Below are 21,053 nucleotides of genomic sequence, written 5' to 3'. Positions count from 1 at the left end.
GGGGTCAATCTATTTCCCAAAGCACCAGAAAGCAAGACAAGAAACAATGGGTGGAAACTAATCAAAAGGAGAAGCAACCAAGAACTAAGGAGAAATTAACCAGTGGAATAGCTTACCTTCAGAAGTTGTGGGTGCTCCATCACTGGAGGCTTTTAAGAAGAGACTGGACAGCCACTTGTCTGGAATGGCATATAGCAGGGGTCCCCAACCCCTAGTCCATGGACCAGTACCGGGCCATGGCATGGCAGCAACAGGTCCACACAAACAAGCAGCACACAAAACCACGCCCCCTCTGGTCCACCGAAAAACCTCTCCCCACGGAACTGGTCCCTGGTGCCCAAAAGGGGGCCTCTGGCATAGGGTCTCCTGCTTGAGCAGGGGGTTGGACTAGAAGTCATCCAAGGTCCCTTCCAACACGATTATTCTGTATTCTGTATTTAGAGCTGTTTTACTGTCTTCTTATAAACAAGATCGTACTATGTTCTTCAGCATCCAATCAATTAATCAATCAATCAATCAAATGAGGATTAGTGATGGACATATTCTGTGGAATAAAATTGAGTAATGGCGTGTGTCCAAAGATCTTTGACTACCATTCTCTGCCATGTACCAATTCACCTGTTGAATAGATCAGCTCCTGCAAACCAAATGCTTCCTTGGCTTGAACCCATGACATACAGGTAGTCTTCATCTTACATCTGCAACTGAGCATGGCAATTAGAGTTGTAAGTTGTGATGGTCTTAAAGCGGGTCATCACATGACCGGACCCATTTTTATGACCTTGTTTTGTGGGTGGTTGTTAAATGAATGCTGCATTTGTTAAGTGAATCCAGTGTTCACTGTGGGTGAACTGTGGACTTCAACGCCCAGAATTCCCCAGCCAGCGTGGTCTTAAAGTTTCCAAGGTTAGACACCCCTGATGTAGACAAAGGAGCCAACAGCTGTAGAAATTTCTGGGCAGGCATGTTTATAAGACATGCTTGGGGAGCTCTTGTGTTAAGAATCACAGCACTGAATGTCCGCCTACATCTTAACTTTCCCTGGCTTCTTTTGGCGCTATATCATTTAAAGGATATTAATTCTTTAAAAATAACGGTTTACAGGCTGCAAAGTCTCCAGAGGCAAAGTTAGTATTGAAGACCTAGCCACCATTGCTTGGAATTAGATTCACTAAAGCTTTCATCTTCCTATTGCAATGTCATCGTTTATTACCTTAGATTTAGGCGGCTTCTTCCCTTATTTTAACAGGCTGATTAATAAAGCTTAGTAAGTGTGTATTTTTCATTCCGTTCCAGCTGCATGGTGTGTTTCTGGGTGCTGTGTCTATTTTTGGAGAGCTCCGAATCGGGGTGCAGCTTTAGAAAAAGAAGGATGGGTGTTGAAAAGTATGGCAGTTTTGAACAGAAAGGATTGCACACTCTCAAGCAAGCTTGTGATCCTCATCGCCTTGTAGTGCTGTGTACTTTTTATATCTCGAAGGTGGTGCAATCTGTTTCTCCTCATCTGCAGTCAAAGATGAAGAGTTAATTGATGTAACTAACCCGTGGTGAAAAAAAATCTATCTCGTATCTTTTTATTTCCCTTGATGCTTGTGAATTTTAATATGCACCTTGAAATCTGAAAATTTTGGGAGCTGACTGGATTGTTGGGTTTTGGTTTTTTTTGATAGGCATAACCCTGCTGGCTTTGCACGTTAAAATTACTGTTTGCAGACGAGTGGTTTAATCATATTGGATTCATATTAATTGGGGCAGAGTAAATTTGTGGGTGCTAGTTCCAGGGATTCAGATGAAAATGATATTTTGTGTCTTCTAACCAAAAACACGAGCATTGATAGCTATTTATGAGAAAGTGGGCTGTTTCTCCCCAAACAGGGTCATGATTTGAAATACATTTGTGGATTGCATCAGCTTTCCTCTAGTAAGAATTTAGTACGGTATTGTTTTACCTAACTAGTAGAATCTACTAACCCTTTTTTTCTTGTTTATTGATGCCTCCTGTGTGTCTTTCTTCTACCGGGCCAGGAAACAGGCACCTATAGAAATTGTAGGAGGAGAGCTGTCTTTAAGTCTACACTGGCAAAAAGTGAGAAGCACCTTTTCTGATTCTAAAATTTAATTAAAAAGCACTAGCTTTTTTCTTTGAGCTGAAGTTTATCTAACAGAGTGGTTAGTAGAGTGATTGTAGAAACTCAGCTTTTGGATTGAAAGAACTAATAATGAGAAATGAATAGTAAAATGTTTCTTGTTTGAATTAACATTCGTCCACAACTGTGTTACTAGTTTCAGAACTTCACTGATTCCCTTAGCAAATATGGGAAAAGTCATAAAATGGGGCAAAACTCATTTAACAAATTTCTCACTTAACAACATCAATTTTGGGCTTCGTTGTGATCGTAAGTTGAGGATTACCTTGCATTGCAAATACATGCACGTTTGCCAAGCTCCGAAATTTTGATCATGTGACCGTGGGTCTATTGCATTGGCTATAAAAGTGCGAGAATCAGTCATTAAGTTACTTTTTCCCCCAATACCATGGTAACTTCAAATGATCACTAAACAAATGGTTGAAAGAACTAGCTCTACTGAATCCTAATGTAGTGCAGGAGGCAATATGTTTGTCAGTGCGGAGGGCCTAAAAGAAGTATTAGAATCCATATGAATAGAATAGCTGGAAGGGACTTTGGAGGTCTTCTAGTCCAGACCCCCCCCCGCTCAAGCAGGAGAACCTATACCATCTCAGACAAGTGACTGTCCAGTCTCTTCTTAAAAACCTCCAGTGTTGGAGCACCCACAACCTCTGAAGGCAAGCTGTTCCACTGGTTGATTGTCCTCACTGTCAGGAAGTTTCTCCTTAATTCCAGGTTGCTTCTCTCTTTGATCAGCTTCCAGCCATTGTTTCTCGTCCTTCCATCTGGTGCTTTGGTGAACAACCTGGCCCCCTCTGCCTTGTGGCAGCCCCTTAGATACTGGAACACTGCTATCATGTCTCCCCTATTTCTTCTTTTCTTTAGACTAGCCAAACCCAAGTCCCGCAGCCGTTCTTCGTATGTTTTAGTCTCCAAGCCTTCGATCGTCTTAGTTGCTCTTCTCTGATTTTTTTCCAAACTCTCAAACATCTTTTTTGTGATATGGTGACCAAAATTGGCTGCAGTATTCCAGGTGTGGTCTCACTAGGGTTTTATAAAGGTAAAGGTAAAGGTTCCCCCGCACATGCATGCTAGTCGTTTCCAACTCTAGGGGCCGGTGCTCATCTCTGTTTCAAAGCCGAAGAGCCAGCGCTTGTCCGAGGACGTCTCCGTGGTCATGTGGCCGGCATGACTAGACGCCAAAGGCGCACGGAACGCTGTTACCTTCCCACCGTAGTGGTCCCTATTTTCCTACTTGCGTTGTTACGTGCTTTCGAACTGCTAGGTTGGCAGAAGTTGGGACGAGTAACAGGCGCTCACTCTGCTACACGGCACTTGGGATTCGACCCGCCAAACTACCGACCTTCTGATCGACAAGCTCAGCGTCCTAACCCACTGAGCCACCGCTCAGCGGCACTAATACTTTGCGTGATCTGGATTCAGATCGCCAGCATCTAAATGCCCAGATTTGCCTTGCCGACTGCTTTGATTTCTCCTGGCATTCCACATTAAAGGAACCTCTCTTTTTTTTTTGTCTGTGCCACCAGTTTCCCCATACTAAATCCCTTTATTGAGATGGTTACCCTGAAGATATTTATAGGCAGTCTCCTGCGAGGTGCCTTTCTTTCCACGAGATATATCAAATGGAATTCCCCCGATGCCTGAACCGAGAAGTGAAGTTCAGTTTCTAGTATCAAATTTTTGAGCCTGCTTGTGGAGGAGCTGCTGGATTGGCTCTGCTGGCCGAGGGTTTGTTGAAGCATTTTCAGGGAACAGATTTTTTTTTTTAACCAAGCTGCTCCATCCAGTCGGACGCCTACACTCCCAATATGTTCTTGCTAATAGAACAAGCTTTTTCGTTTGGACGTGCTGAATTAGAAGGCCTCTTTCCCAGTTTATTGCACTTGTCTGTAAGGGCCCAGGATTACTTTCCTCCTGGTAACCAGCCTCGTTCTCCCCCCCCCCCGCTTCCCTTTTTTGTTCCAATTTAAGTTTCTCTGGGGAGATGCCTTTGGGTGTAATCCTGTTGGTGACGGCACCGTCCTGAAAAACACTTCTACTTTTAGCCTACTTTTCTGACCTTTTCCTACTCATGCTAATTATTCCAAACTTTGCTTGTTTTGAACTAAACAGCCTTTCCTATCTCTGCCTCCTTCTGCCTTTTTAAAATGACTGACCCCTCTTTATGGTCTCTCCATCCCCTCCCTCCTTGCTTGCAGCCTGTGTCCTCCCACATTTTGTAGATTAAAATAGGGACATGCTTACATCACGTCATGAACCAAAGGTTGCTCCTGAAGCATTTCCCCAACTGCTGTTATTTATTTCTCTGCAACCGGCTCTGTTTGTTACATGCAGCAACGATTAGTTCTTCCAAAGATGGTCCTCTGCTGATTAAAAACAATATTTTCCTGCTAAACGTCCATCTTGCTCTCATTCTGTCCCACTTTGTTTCTTCCCTATTGATATTCCATTGATCAGTCTTCTTGGTTTCACAAATACCATCTTGTTGCTGTACTTATATACCATGCAGGTAATCCTCAACTTACAACAAGCTCGTTTAGCAACCAAAGTTACAACAGCCACTGAAGAAAGTGACTGACAACTGGTCCTCCAACTTAACAACGGTTGCAGCATCCCCACGGTCCCATGATCAAAATTTGGACCCTTGGCAATCAACATGTATTCAGAACGGTTGTGGGCTTCTGGGTCCTGTGATCACCATCTGTGGCCATCCCAGCCAGTTTTAGACAAAGTCAATGGGGGGGGGAGGAGAAGCTGGATTTGTTTAACAACTATGTGATTTGCTTAACAACCATGGCAAAAGTCGTAAAATTGGGTACAACTCACTAAACAACCACTTTGCTTAGCATTGGACATCCTGGTCCCAATTGTGAGCGTAAATTGAGGACTTACCTATATAGGAAATGGCAATGGATACATTGTGAAAAGTGACAACAACCTCCAAGAGACTTAAAATATGCCCCAATTTGAAATGGGATAGGATGAATTTTGGATGAAGATGATGCATTCATATGTTTTATGTGCTCGAACATTAAAAACTGTTCCTTTAAGAAACAGCCTTAAACTTGTTGAAGGTACACATGTATTACCTTGTGGTTTGTTGAATGGACCAAAACAGCCAGTTTCACACACACAATGCTTAGCCGAAACCAAAGAAACCATGAAAAACTTTCACCTCTTTAGCTCACTAGTGATTGCATGGAATGGCTGCAGCTATCCGGGTTTTTAGAGAGACCTTTTGGCGGTCCTGATTAGAGAGATGGTAATTTAATCCTGCATCTTGGGTGGACAGTGTGCTTCACCCTTGACTTTGCTATGGACTTTCCGACTCTTGACACATCAGGTGAATTGTTTGGCGTGAATTGTTATGGTTTAGAGCTGAAAGGCCTTCCTAACCTAGTTTGAGGAAAGTGGACGCATTTTATGGTGGGCATAATCTGCTCCGTGCCCTTGTATTTTGCCTTGACTGTAGAGTCTAAATCAGGAGTGTCCAACCTTGGCAACTTTTAAGATCTGTCGACTTCAACTCCCAGAATGCCCCAACTAGTATGGGAGTTGAAGCCCACAGTCCGCAGTTATAAGTCAAGGACTATCTGTGCTGCTTTTTAAAGGCAGTCTGGCTCTTAACAAAGGCCCCAATGATTTTCTGCCCAGCCTCTTTCTTCCACTAGGTCTAGGAGGTTAACCTGGATGAAACCATCAGTTAGCCATAGTTCTGCTTGAAGGTCCAGGCCAGCATGGCTTACAAAGGTAGGGGAAACTGAGACTCTGCTGAACTCATCCCAGGTCCCATACCCCAAAAGGAAGAAAATATTTATCTTCTAGGGATTGCTAACTCAGTTTCCAGCTTCCCCCCAAATGTTATTTTTTTTCCATTTAGCTTCTGTGAAAAGGCTGATTCCTCGCTGATTCCAGCCCTGGAAGAAAAGAACGCTGCCTTGCAAACATGGCAACTGCACACCACCAGGATATCCTCCCCCAGCCTTTGAACACAACAACTGCTTTGCTGAACATTGTGTTTGGAAGCAGTTGGTTGCTGTGGTGATGCTCCTGACGTGTCATTTAGAGGGAGATCCCTGAGCATCAGCGGAGACAGCTTGTCGGCTTGCAGATGTCCCTGATTAATAGGCAGCCTCAGCAAGGAGCATCCAGAACTAGCAGCAGATGACGCTGCCTGTCTTGTTAGCAAGAGCCAGGACAGTGGCATGGCTGGCTGGGGTTTGGAAATTCTTACCTCCTAGAGAACCTTGAAATTTTCTCTTTAAGGCTGGCAGATCTGCCTCAACTTGGTCTTCTAAGCAAAAAAAACAAACACCCTTAACTCCATTTGTGGAGTTTACTAAACGTCAAGTGAATTATAACAGTGCCAAGCCAAGAGGGTTCACGGGCCAAATTTTCCCCAATTAATTTTCCTCCCTTAGTCCCTTCCCATTGCTCCTCTCTCATTGTCCGATCAGTTTTAAAAGAGATGTTTTGGAAACAGTCACTCTACGTCTTGGCATTCTTCTCTCGACCATGATTCTCACAGAGAATCTGTCTTCAAAGTTCAGCTTTGCTTCCCCCCCCAAGCCCTCGGCCTCCCTTCCAGCCTTCCCCCCACCCCAGGGTTCATGGTAGACTGGCAGTGAGGTGGCAGTTCAGACACTGGCTGACTCCTGGGGTTTTCCAACCTTGTGATCCTTGTAGTATCCTAGATTCAGGGTAGTGCTTACAGCTGTCTTTCATTACTCCCCTCGAAGCAAAAATGGGTGACTTTTCAAAGGCTTTTTTTCAAAGGCTTTTACATTGTACAGTTGGCAGAGACATCTTCATCATCAAGGGTACCTTGCATTTGAATGTGTCTATATGCACTGAAGGGATGTGGTGGCTCAGTGGGTTAGGACGCTGAGCTTGTCGATCAGAAGGTCGGCAGTTTGGCAGGTCGAATCCCGAGTGCCGCGTAACAGAGTGAGCGCCTGTTACTCGTCCCAGCTTCTGCCAACCTAGCAGTTCGAAAGCACGTAAAAATGCAAGTAGAAAAATAGGGACCACTACGGTGGGAAGGTAACAGCGTTCTGTGCGCCTTTGGCATCTAGTCATGCCGGCCACATGACCACAGAGACGTCCTCGGACAAGTGCTGGCTCTTCGGCTTTGAAACGGAGATGAGCACCAGCCCCTAGAGTCGGAAACGACTAGCACGCATGTGCGGGGGAACCTTTACCTTTTTATATGCACTGAGAATAGGCTGCCTGTTCTCCATTCTGGATTGTGAAACCAGGAAGAAGGAGGAACGAACAGGAAACGAAAAGGACAAATACCTTTTCCTTCCAAACGGAGCTTTTTGGGTTTTAGGTAGTCCCACTATTACTTTGATTGTCTTCAAGAGTGACTCTAGCTTGCTCAACAAGCAAGGTTAAAATAGATCTGGGCTTATTGGGAAGGCAGCCATTGGCTGGATCTCCTTGTTTCATACATGCCAAGGGGGATGTTCCTGCCCCCTTAAGCAGTCATAACACTGTGTTTCAAGCTTGACAACTTTGAGGTATGTGGACTTCAATTCAGCCATAAAGTCAACCGTGATTATGTTTGGCTGCACCAAGCTATAAATTCTGTATCTCCCGTTGTATAGTTTTGTTAATGGTGCAATGCCCACAAGGGATAACGCTCAAGGGGTCTTTTGTGTAATATGAAAAGCTCTGTAAAGTTTATCAATCCTTTATTATTTCCCCTGCGAATGGCATATAATATTTTTTTTATCATCTGCTGTGACCATCAGAAATAACAAATTACTGGAAGTTCAGATTGGAGAAGTCTTATTTCTTCTTTTTTATTATTTTCTCTTCCTTCCCTCCGTTCTTCGGCCACACTTGCCAGGAAAACCCTCTCTTAGTTGCATTTTTTCTTAAGTTGAACTTGATGTGTTTTTAACTGGCTGTTCTTCCAAGCGGTATCTGTTTTTCAGATCTGACGTCTGCTCAGAAGCTGTCAAATATATATTGTTTTTCTCATATCTGGCCTCATGTCCCTACATCTGGGACAACAGCAGTCAAGGTTCAGCGACGTTTGCATGCCACTTCCATGCTGTCAGTAGCAAATCCAATTTTGGTTTTCTCTTTTTAAGTTTCTGCTAGTTGATAATGGGAAAACGGTAACAGGAAAAAGAAGATGCTGTATTAAATAAAACTGAGCTCTTTTTAAAAGTCTTTCCTACCCTACTCTTTCTATATGGCAAGAAATTACGTAAAGGGGATCTGTTTGTCCATCAGCATGGTAATTCCCTCCCCCTTCCCCCCCCCCCACACACACTCTCCAAAAGTAAATTGTGGTAATGAAACTGGCGAAAGAAAGTTTAGTTTGATTTAGTTTGAAAATTAACTAGATCAGACTTGGGATGTGCAGAGTTTTTTTGTTTTTAAATTGATAGTGAATCTCCATGGAAAAATTGTTCGTTCCTCCTTCTTCCTGGTTTCAGGATCCAGAAAGTAGAACAGGCAGCCTATTCTCAGTGCATATAGACACATTCAAATGCAGTGTGAGAGAAGAGTGGAAATATACACACACCCACACAATGTATAGACCTTCCCTGTTCTTTCTCATACACAGAGGCATCTATATACCCAGCCCATGATTAATCTCTGTAGGGAAGTGCACGTACAGATATACCTATTACTACTTTACGTAGAAGAAAATACAGATGCCTCTAATGACCTTTCCTGTCCCTTCCCTTCCCCTCCTGTCCCCCTCCCCTCCCCTCTCCTGTCTTCCCCTCTCCCATCAACTCCCTCTCCATCCCTCTCCTCCCAATCATGAGCTCCAGGATATTCTTATACTGGTGCTTTTGTTATATTTTCCATTGGGGAAACTTACCAAAATATTGAAGGAGGTTGGAGGGTTGAAACTACTAAGGAGGCCAGTGGAAGGCTTTTGTTTTGCTCACCCAAGCTTCATTTTGACTAAATAAAGCATTTGTTCTGGTGGCCAACTAGCTTTTACTAGCTTTGCTCTTTTACTTTTCTCTTTCCAAACATGCAACTGTTTGTCTTGGTCTGTCCTTCTTGGTCAATGAATGGAGGGCACTGACTGTGGACAGAAGACAAGTGAGGTTTTCAGAGTAAAAGTTTAAGAGATTAAGTTCTGCAGAAGCTCTTCAGAACCTGTAATTGACACCACACATAACAATCTCCAGAAAATGGGCTCTGCATCCAGCCACATAAATGTTTGGGGCACCACGCTTTCCCCTGAGTTCGTATAACACTTTAAGACAGAAATGTGATTTATTTAAGAAAGGTGGGCTAAATAAGTCATGGCTTAGCAGATTGTCCAATCACATATACACTGGATGGAATTAGAAGGTTCATACTCCCATCTCTTGCAGGGAGAATGGCTTGACAGAGTTTCAGTAAGAAATAGAGCAAAGTACTATCTGAATAATTAAGAATGTTTTTTTCCCTCTTCCTGAGAAAGTGTGACCAGGCGATTCTTATTTTTGGAAACATCGTACGTGCATTGCTTGTGACACATGTGCATAGGAAGCAGGAAGTGCAAAGGCTGCAAGACATGTGTGAAGTCCATTTGCACCAGAAATTTATTTATCCTTAAGGAAGTAACAAAACCCAAATCCTTTTTAGAAACTAACAGTGGCATGAAGAAATAGAATTTGCAACAATTTGCAAAAATAACCCAAGCTCAACTAAAAGTTTCAAGAAACTTTTTGTCACAAGAAAGCAGTAGCAGTATTTTTTAATGTTTTGTAAGAAATAAAGCAGAATAGAAATGAATGAAATGATGAACAGTTAAAATGGGGACACTGGCTTTGTGCAAATGCATTTTGACTATGGATTAAGCCCATTGTATGATTCCAGACTGATTTATGTCATTGTGGTTTGTAAATCAGGATTTATAGCATTCTATGAATTCAACTAGTTGTAGTTTACTATAAATTATTTTTAGTATTTTCAAGACAGTATTGATTGCTTGTGACTGCCTTGAACAGCTCCTGCAGTGGTTTGCCATTGTCTCCTTCCTGGGGCTAAGAGAGTGACTGGCCCAAAGTCATACAGCTGGCTTTCATGGTAAAGCAGGACTAGACCTCACTGACTCCTGGAGATTGGCTCAAAGTCAGCCAGCCGACTTCATGTCTAAGGCAGGACTAGAACTCACCATCTCCTGGTGATTGGCCCAAAGTCACCCAGCCGGCTTCAAGCTAGACTAGAACTCAGAGTCTCCCAGTTTTGAGCCTGGTACCTTAACCACTACACTAGACTGGCTTTTATTACAAACCATGTGTTATGTATACAATCAAATCATGAAAAACTACAGTATACAGTGAATGGCTGTTACAGTTAGAAAATGGGTGCCTTGAAACAGATCAGTGTCAGGGCTGTCAATGAGAAGATAGTGTGCAGACATCCTAACACTTGCCAGATAACATGAAAAAACACAGAAAGATTATAATTGGGAGATGCTTTGATCCTAGTGAAATCCATTTTTTAAAAAAATTCTTCAATGAATTAGGGCAATTTCATAACGGAAATGATTCTTGTTCCAGGCTTCAGTTCCACATTTCAGACATATGACCGTTTGTTTAATAACCATTTGAAGTTACAACAGTGCTGAAAAAAGTGAGCTATGGCTATCCCCACATTTAGGACTGTCATGGTGTCCATCTGATCACCTCACCCTCTATGATCTTCCCAGCCTGCTTCCTAGACAAGCAGAGTCAGTGGGGAAGCCGGCAGGAAGTCAGAATCACTTAATGTCAAGGGCCTAATGACTGCAGTAAAAAAAAGTCATAAAATTGGATGCAGTCACATGAAGTACCACTTAGCAACAAATCTGGTCCTTATTATAATCATAAATCAAGGACTACCTATATTAATAGGAAATGAAGCAAAACCACTGCTAAACACAGTTAATGCTTTACCACGTATGGTTGACTAGTGCTAATAGCCATTAAGTTAGAAAGTTGTCGTGGGATTCAGCCAGATATTGTGGTGCAATCTGTGTTTACATACTTGGCAAAAGCAATTTTTAATTTACCGTTCTAAATCAGCTCCCTAAGCATCTCATAGCAGTTAAACTGTAACATAATTAAAATAATTAAGTAAAACAGATGAAAGAGTCAGAGAGAGTAGGAATTCCTGATTTTTGACAGGGGATCAAACATTCCAAAGATATGCGGGGAAAATGAAAAACCTGGGTGGAAGTCAGCAGTTTAGAAATAAGAAAGAAAGGAAGTTTAAAACGAGAAATGTGTCACATTCAGCTAAAAGGGTTGGAGAAGTGCAGCCAAATGCTTAATGGGCCTTTCCATTTTCTTTAGTGTCTGACATTAAACAGGCTGAGGTTTAGTCTGTAGTCCAGGCAAGAAGCACAGCTATGATTACTAGGTCTATCTTGTCTATGGAGATTCTCAGTCATCCAGGTCATAGTTATCCCAAAGATGCTTTTTCACGAGGCAACTGGACATTCCTGTTGTTTTTGTTTGAAGACATTTCGCTTCTCATCCAAGAAGCTTCTTCAGCTCTGACTAGATGGTAGGGAATGGAAAGATTTATACTCCTGCAGAAAGCTGTTCATTTGCATTCTTTTAGCAAATTGTTAAAGCTACCTGGAGGCTTATCTGTGTCTTCACAGTCCTTTCAACAATTCCAAGAAGGCTCCACACCCATTTGCACCACTCAGGTGACTCTGAAGACACAGGTAAGCCTCCAGGCAGCTTTAACAACTCGCTAAAAGAATGCAAATGAACAGCTTTCTGCAGGAGTATAAATCTTTCCATTCCCCATCATCCAGTCAGAGCTGAAGAAGCTTTTTGGATGAGAAGCCAAATGTCTTCGAAGAAAAACAAGAACGTCCAGTTGCCTCGTGAAAAAGCATCTTTGGGCTAGGTCTATCTTGATTGTAAGGTTGCATTAACAAGAGTCTTGCAAATCTGAAAGTGCTGCTCTCTTCTCAAAGGGGCAACTGGACTGTTTCTTCTTTATGGAAGAAGAAGAAGAAGAAGAATCACATTTGGCTTCTCATCCAAGAAGCGTCGTCAGTTGTGACTGATGTGAGTCACAAGTGATCAGGCTTTTGGGATGAGAAGCTAAAGGTTGCCTTCTTCTTCCATAAAGAAAAAACACTCCAGTTGCCTAGAGCACCCTTGAGACAACTATGACCCAGATGACTGAGAATCTCCACAGACAGACCGCTCTCTTCATTTTCCCAATAACTAGGGAGGGCCCTAGTTTCTCCACCCCCACCCCCACCACCCCCCGCAACCCCCAATCTCTCCTTTTCACTCAAATTTTGTTCATCAGACCATTGTCTAGTTTGAGGCTCTTTTTCCTCTCTTTATTCCCACATTGCACTACACAGCCCCACTCCTTTAAATTCTGGCTCAGATCAGTGGGGTTGCTCATAAGCAGAATTGATGACACTTGTCGAGAAATCAGAAGTTCAAAGGAGTATAAAGATTTATGGCAAGCTTAAGCTTTGTACAAGAATCTGAACGACTCACGGTCAAGGGAAAATGAGCAGGAAATAAGAAGGCATTCAAGGTGGGTGGGACTTAGATATCTTGTTGGTGTCAGGGACTCACGATGTGTTTGAGCCCTCCCTCTGGCTCAGCCTGGTCATCTCCTACATACAACATGGCTTGGCGTGACGGAAAGTGGCTATCTTGGGAATACCCAAATCAGTTCAAGCATTTTGTACAGTTTATTAACACGACTAAACGTGTATGGCACCTTTAGTCTGTGTTCTTAAAAGAAGTGTCCAGAAAAAGGAGCAATACAAAGATTTAGAGGTCAGAAATCAAGACAAATTTTGTGTGTGTGTGTGTGTGTGAAATGATCAGCTATAGTCTGGAAGGGTTAGATCACCCACACAAAGGCGAACATCCATTTTTATTTTTCCTCTGTCATGTTTTACCATATGAATATTTCTTACGATCACTTTTCAGTGCCCCTTTAATCATGCTTCACCTGATTCATAATAATTGCCTTCAGTGCTTCATTCACTCATAATGTCTAGATGATATAGCTAGAAAATGCACTTTCCAGTTTATCACAGATTAAATCTTCCAAGGCTAAAGGTAGACAGATATACTTGAGAATTAAGTACTGAACGCCTTCTGAGCAGGCATATCTTCTGGACAGATTCTTACTAGAGAACCACTTACTTGCAGTCCTGATTGTTATCCTGGGCAGCGGTCTTAGCTGTCATGCAAGTAATCTGTTGCCTTTCTGCTTTTGTGTATGTGTGTGTGTGTGTGTGTTTGTGTTTGTGTTCATGTATGTGTGTGCACACATTAGTATGAAAGAAAGAAAAGGTGAGGCACCAGCATAATTCTTTTTATTATTGCATGGTGAAACTTGTTTAATTTAGATAAAAATGTGAATGGATGGATGGGTGGATGGGTAGGTGGGTGGGTGAGTAGGTAGATAGATAGATAGATAGATAGATAGATAGATAGATAGATAGATAGATAGGGAGGGAGAGAGGGAGAGAGGGAGAGAGAAAAAGTGAAAGAGGGAGGGAGGCAGTTATGGTTTAGCAACTGTCTTGTTTAGTGACCATTCACTGTTACAGCAGTGATGAAAAAGTAACTTGACTACCAAACTTTGCATTTATAACTTTCACAGCTCTGTAAAGCAAAGCAAAGCTGAAGAGATAGCATAAGCACATTGCGGTATTACTTGCCAGCTGCTTTGTTTAAGGACCAAATTGATGATCCTAGTTGTGGTTGCTAAATAAGGATTGCCTATAGATTCAAAATTGGCATATTACAAAATTGCATAAGGAGCCAGCTTCCTTCTCTTATTATCCTATGCTGAAACATGTTGAACCTTGAATAAAAATGCCTACACACATACATACATACATACCTGCTTGACATACATACATGAAATTGCCATACTATAAAATTGGAGGCAGCTGACAGTTCCTGTACCATTATGCCAATATGCATTTCCATCCAGCTTGCCACCAACTGTAACATTCTTATTCTGTTTTGTGTTTTTTATTCTTATCTCATTGTTAACATGTTTTATTTGGCACTCTGGTTTCTGACTGCAATAAACTCTGTCTTTCCTTCCATTATGGCAATTGAGCTCAATTTTTAATGCATTTGAGCGCTGAAGAATTTTTTTAAGAGCTGACCTCATCTTATAGGCTCCTATTGAAGTGATAATTGCAAGTTACGATAATTTTTCTTCAGTTTGCAGAGTCATAGGAGTCAGGCTTCTAAGGATGGGAGTAATAGATCCTTGCCTTTTTCTCAAGAACAGCTGTGGATGTTACAGTCTCTTGCTATAGAAAAATCATGCTAATTGTGTCTTGCGCCAAGTGCTTCCTTTTGATTCTAATAAATACTACCGAATTTCCCCAGTTTTGAGAGACAATCAGATCTCTCCCTTTCCTTTCTTAATCCCATTCTTATTTTCGTCTAGGTGTGAATGAAATGGGAGCCACATTTCATTGGAAATATAAAGTAGCCAAGGGGGAATAAAACAGGAACTATTAAAACAGCTTTAATCTTACACATTATTACCCCTTTCAAGAGTAGCTGATTTCGTAAAATAACAGGATACCTATGTATTTGGAGTACATCATGAGTGTGTTCAGAAAAACAAACAACCCACAGGGTTTTTCTAACATTTGCTGGACCATCTCCTTTTAGTGAAAATAGACCATACTTTTGATTATTGAGTGGATTGGAACTATAATAAATAGTAAAATGGCTGAACATCTCACTGTTCTTGAAATTTGATCCCTAAGTACTGGCAGTTCTTGACTTAGGACCACAATTGAGCCAAAAATTTATGTTGCTGAGTGAGGTATGTGTTAAGTGAGTTTTGCCCCAATTTACAACCTTTCTAGCCATAATTATTAAGTGAATCACTGCAGTTGCTAAGTTAGCAGTTAAGTGTTAAGTGAATCTGGCTCCCCCATTGACTTTGCTTGTCCGAAGGTCGTAAAAGGGGATCACAGGACCCTGGGACATTGCAGTGGTCATACATATGAGAGAGATGAGAAGCGTCTGAATTTTGATCACACAACCTTGGGGATGCTGCAATAGTTATAAGTGTGAAAAATGGTCAGAAGTCACTTTATTCAGTGCTGTTGTAACTTTTTGGAATGGTCACTAAATGATCTGTTTCAAGTCATCCTTATTTGAATCACCATCTCTTTGGAATGGAGTTGGTTTTTTCCTCTTTTTGTATCACACAGTGGAAAGCAACATATTCTATAGAGATGTCAGCATTTCATCTTTATGAAATGTCTTCTTTAAGATAACAGGCTAATACCAATATTGATTTCGATTTAGTACCAAATGAAGGGCCATTTATTCAGCAGGTTTGTGAGTCTCGCTGAGGCCAGCTTGGCCTCTGTTTGTTTTTACAGCTTACACGTAGTTATCGCTACTTACCTTGCGTTGTTTCTATTACTCTGGAATGTATCTTATGTATATTTTGCTTCAATTAACAAACTTAGAAAGAAAGTTTGCACTTTCATCATCTTAAACGTTTTAATTAGATTCTCTCCGCTCCTCCAATAGAGAGGCCGGTCAAGGCACATATGATGCAATGGATTTTATTGTTTAAATATGGGAGGGGGACAGTTGGAATCACGTGCTCACCCAATATAAAAGTCAAATAGAAAACTAGCTTATCAAGGCAGTGGATTGAGCAACTCTGTTGGGTGCTATTTTCGTTATAATGGAAGCAACATAGTTCTGAATTTTGTTTTAACTTACTACCTTCAGAAAAATGCTCATTTCCCTCCTTGATGTTCCGTTAAAAAAACTAATGTTATGGGATCTGACATCCAAGACATCATGCTAAAGGATGCGCCTTCTTCTTCTTCTTTTTCCAGATCACCAGAAGTTGGAGCGAGAAGCTCGCATCTGCCGTCTCCTGAAGCATTCCAACATTGGTAAATATTGTTTAGTTAAGAGGGAAATGGAGAAGAGCGGATGGGATGGGATGGAATGGGATGGGATGACGTACATTATTATTATTATTATTATTTATTATATTTGTATACCGCCCTTCTCCCGAGGGACTCAGGGCGGTGAACAGGGCACATATAAATAGAGAATACAAAAATTAAAAGAATTAAATAATCGCCCAGATAAGAACAATAACAGTATAAAAACCCCATTAAAAACCCTAACATCCCCCATCAGGCCAGGCCAGCTTGTTCAAATAAATGGGTCTTCAGACCGCGTCGGAAGGAGCGAAGGTCCGGTGCCATCCGGAGCTCGACCGGCAGCTGGTTCCATAAAGCCGGGGCGCCCACATGGTGAACATGAAGACTGTCTATATCAAAGTTTCTTCACCTTGGAAACTTTAAAATGTGTGGATTTCAATTCCCAGAATTCTGAGAGGCCCATGCATCTTAAAGTTGCCAAACAATTACACAATTTTCATGGAATAATATGAACAATATTCTGAGTACTGAACCAGTCAAACCAGTAAAAACTTTGCGGTAGATTTCCTCTTTGCTATCCTTTTTAAGTAGTAGGGTGAAGAAAAAAAAACGTGAGACTAAAAAAACCTGATTGATGGCGACTTCTCTTACCGTACTTGTGACACAGATCTCTTACCATACTTGCTACACAGATATAGACTCTAGTGTGATATTATGGTGCCTTTACTTGTGGACTTTTCACTGATATTATTTATTTATTTTTTAAAATCCTAGTAAAATGGGCCATATTTTGCCCTTTTCCATTTTTGCTTGCTCCAGATTTGTTTCTGACTTAAAATCAGGGTGCAGAGTTTAAATCCAGAAACGCGTAGGATCAACTGAAGTTCATACCCCTGGCAAGGATTCAATTTGGGGGAGGCTGAATGGCTTCCCAAGGAAAAATAGAACGAGGTTGTTCTTTGCTGATCTTTTGGGGGCTCTATGCATGTGTGTGTTTGTGTATGTTGTGTCAAAATCTGCTGTTTTAATGTTTTTTTCCTATTTACTTTTAGTTCCTTGATTATACAGACTTAAAGATGGCTTAATGTTGATTTATTATACAAACAAGGCTTGGCATATACCAAGAATAATTTATACTTAACAGTAATTGTGAAATTACTATGAGTTTGAAATGTAGTCTTCAGATCCAACTACAGCTCTCACCCAAATCTGTGCATTATTTATTCTAGAGATATCCTTAGATTTTGGTCCATGATCAACATTCAAGAAAGTTTGGCTTGCCACTTCACTTCCTCTGCATCCAGGACAAGAATGATTTTATATCAGTTTGCCTGTTTTTAAGGCTTTTCAGAAAGCCCTTCCTAACAAACTTCATGAAATTGAAATTTAGACTTCTTCTTATGGCATCGCATAGTTATTGTGAAATCCTAAATAGAGATTCCCATCATTTTAATCTCCCAAGGTTGTTTGGAAAATATTCTGTAAATTGAATGAACGCCACTGGTGTCTCTTCTTCTGGTTTATTTTTAAGAAAAGCCAGATACAAATGCAAAGATAGTGTTCCACAATTGTTACTGTGAAAGGTGGACGTGTGTTTTTTCCTTGACCAACAGGTCAATCTGCCCCCTTTGTTCCCAGCACTGCATGGAGCCACCTTTAAAGACTTTTGCAAATCCATTGCAGTTGCTAATGACAACAAGGTTGGTAGAAGAAGAGATTCCAGGAAGCATCATCTTGACCAGGTCCCTCTCCATCTCAGCCAAGTGGGCAATTAAAACTGAACTTCCTGCTTGGTATAATGGACTCAGTGTGTTGATGCCAGTTAATTCTGTTTTAATCCTTATGGGGCTTTTTGGCTCTTTTAGAAAAATCTTCTGTTCTTCCCCACCACCACCACCACCCATTGCATTAGTTTCTATGGAAACTGTGTCGTCATGGGTACCTTCTGGTTAGATTTAGAGACAGCCACAAGTGCAAAATAAAAAGAAACTGTTTGTTGTGTAATGACATTGAAATAGATGCACTTCAGATAGGGGTGGGTGAAAACAGGAGCAGAAGATTTGTGGGTCCAGAAAGTTGATTGGATTGGATTGCGTGAAACTGTCAGGTAGTTTGCTTGCTTTTGATGGCATGCAATATGCAAAGCAGCCTTGACGTCTATGAACAGCAGTTTAGGGCTTAGGATGATGTCCAATTTTGGTTTACTCAGCAAATGATGGCTTTGCTTTGACTGACAGAAATGCTCAATCTTGCTCTCCGTGTGTAATGTAAGCCCTTTAGGCTTTGAAGCTGAATTTCTTCAGAGAGTTTTGAGGAAGATAGGTATTCATCATCAGGAAAGCTGAGGAGGCATTAACCATACGGGCTACGTTAATATTATTTGGTTTAGAACAGGGGTCTTCAAACCTGGCCCTTTTATGACTTGTGGACTTCAACTGCCAGAATTCCTCACAGCCAGGCACCCGTGCCTGGCTGAGCGATTCTGGGAGTTGAAGTCCACAAGTCATAAAAGGGCCAGGTTTGAAGACCCCTGCTTTAGAAGTAGTGAAATTAGATAGGTGGCAATTATTCCCTGAGCTGCGACAGGCGCTCCATTGTCTGAATAGGAGTCATGGTCCCTCTGTATGGTATAATATGAAAAATGGTGTGCCTTACGTTTTCCATTAATTGCAAAATCTGTTACTCTGAGATCTCCCCCAATCTGAAAACTTTTCCTTTACTGTGAAGTAGATTTCTCTTATTAGTTGAAAAGTTATGTATCCCTCTCAATCATATTCAATCTTCCATACATTTGGCTTCATTATATAAGTTGTAGCAATGCAGGTGGACCTGGCCATTGGAAGTGAAATGCATTATCCATAATAGTCCCAAAGGTAACTACCTTTTCAAGAGTTAACTGGACTTTCTTTGTTTTTCCCTGAAGAGGTTTTGCTTCTCATCCAAGGAGCTTCTTCACTTCTGACTGAATGGTGGAAAATGGAAGGATTTATATTCCTTGCAGTCATCTGGTCATTAGTATTCTTTCTGAGAGTTGTTGAGGCCACTTGGAGGTTTATCTGCACCTTCAGGGTCAACAGGGTAGTTTATCTGTGCCCCTGAGGGCACAGATAAACCTCCAAGTGGCCTCAACAACTCTCAGAAAGAATACTAATGACCAGATGACTGCAAGGAACATAAATCTTTCCATTCTCCACCATTCGGTCAGAACTGAAGAGGCTTCTTGGATGAGAAGCGAAACATTTTCAAGGAAAAACAAAGTCCAGTTAACTCTTGAAAAAGTAGTCACCTTTGGGACATTATCCATAATATATTTGAGGACAGATCAGGAGTTGAAGTCAGAATTTTTCTTTTTTTCTTTTTTTCCTATGTAGCCAAACCTGTATCTTGCTTATAAGCTTGGCCCTGTTTTGGTGCTTCCTGCTAGGCATTTCCTCTGGGTTGGAAAACTTTCTAAGACATCAGCATTTCTTTCCAACTACTCCCACCCCTCCTTTTCAATTTAATTAACCTCCTTTTAGCAAGGAGTAATATATCTCTCCCAAAGCCACGTAGCAGAAGCAAAATTCTGAAAGGCATATTTTCCCTTAGTTCTTCAGGGAAAGAATCACGTTCCTTTTCACCGCTCTTATTTCCCTACACCAACTCTTGGCAGCCAAATTAAATCTTCTCCCCTTGGTTTGTGACAGCATTGGGGTGCTTTAGCCTGAAGTGGTGCTTTTAGAAAAGGCGATATGTGTGTACACAACACTAAGCAAGCTTACCGTTAACTATAGGTAAGAAGAGACTTGGTTTGTCTCCAGGATCGTAACATGTAAACATTGCCAACAGCAACTTGCTACCATTATTACTGTCTATTTATTTACTTTAAAAAAAACACAAATGTATATACATCATGATCTAATTAGAACTAAGATGTGCAGGGTAGAGAAAGACTAGCTGTCTTCCCAAATCCTTTAGGTTTGCATTCATTGAGGGACAGAATCAAGATCACGTGAAATGTTGGTAGCACTATATAATACTTTGGTAAGATAACATTTTGAATACTGCATCCAGTTTTGGCCACCACTATATAAAAATAGATGTTGAGACTCCAGAGAGAGTGCAGAGAAGAACAACAAAGATGATTAATGACAAATGGTTGTAGGAACTGGATATGTCTAGCCCACGGGTCGGCAACCCGCGGCTCCGGAGCTGCATGCGGCTCTTTGAGCCGTCTCCTGCGGCTCCCAGCCGCCCGGTGCGCGCGCACCTCTTCGAACGGACAGTGGTGCGTGCGCACCTCTCCAAATGGAGAGTGGCACCGCCCGTTTGGAGAGGTGCGCGCGCACCTCTCCGAATGGGCGGAGGTGCGCGCGCACCTCCCCAAACCTTTGGAGAGGTGCACGTGCACCTCCGCGCGAATGGGCAGCGGCGCCGCTCTTTGAGAAAGCTGCCACGGCACGTTTGCAGGCTGCCGAAAGCGGCAGCTTTGCAGACGGGCCATCGCCATCGCACAACCGGGAACCGGTTCCATCACACATTTAAAAAAATGGCAACCGCGCGCGTCCGCGCATGCGCAAGAAAAAACCGTTTTGCGCATGCGCAAACCTTTTTTGCGCATGCTCGTGCATGGACGCACGCACACGGCTCCCACTTTTTTTTATGTGTGATGGAACCGGTTCCCAGTGGCTCTTTTCCTTTTTCAGGTTGCCGACCCCTGGTCTAGCCTAACAAAGAGAAGGACTAGATAGCATGACATGATAGCAATTGTCCACTATATAAGGGGTTGTCACAAAGAAGAGAGAGTCAACCTACTCTTCAAAGCACCTGAAGGCAGGACAAGAAGTAAAGGATGGAAAGTTATCAAAGAGAGATTCAACTTAGAATTAAGGAGATGTTTCCTGACAGTGAGAACTATTAATCAGTGGAAGGGCTTGCCTCCAAAAGTTGCAGGTGCTCCATCATTAAGAGTTTTCAAGAAGAGATTGGACAGTCATTTATTTGAAATGGCACAGGGTCTCCTG

General features: G+C 41.9%; 1 protein-coding gene across 4 annotated transcripts in view; it reads left to right on the top strand.

Moving 5' to 3' along the window:
- CAMK2B (calcium/calmodulin dependent protein kinase II beta) overlaps positions 1-21,053 on the top strand; it is a 173,546-nt gene that overhangs the window by 60,168 nt on the left and 92,325 nt on the right. For all 4 annotated transcript variants that reach the window (XM_081333755.1, XM_081333754.1, XM_081333753.1 and 1 more), the window contains exon 3: positions 15,994-16,053. In XM_081333755.1, coding sequence (XP_081189881.1) covers positions 15,994-16,053 — 60 coding nt within the window. The remainder of the gene's footprint in view (positions 1-15,993; positions 16,054-21,053) is intronic.

The sequence above is a fragment of the Vipera berus genome (genome assembly GCF_964194415.1).
Source record: "Vipera berus genome assembly, chromosome: 8".
Taxonomy (NCBI): domain Eukaryota; kingdom Metazoa; phylum Chordata; class Lepidosauria; order Squamata; family Viperidae; genus Vipera; species Vipera berus.
The sequence above is the reverse complement of the archived record's forward strand: the minus strand, read 5'-3'. Positions and strand labels throughout refer to the sequence as shown.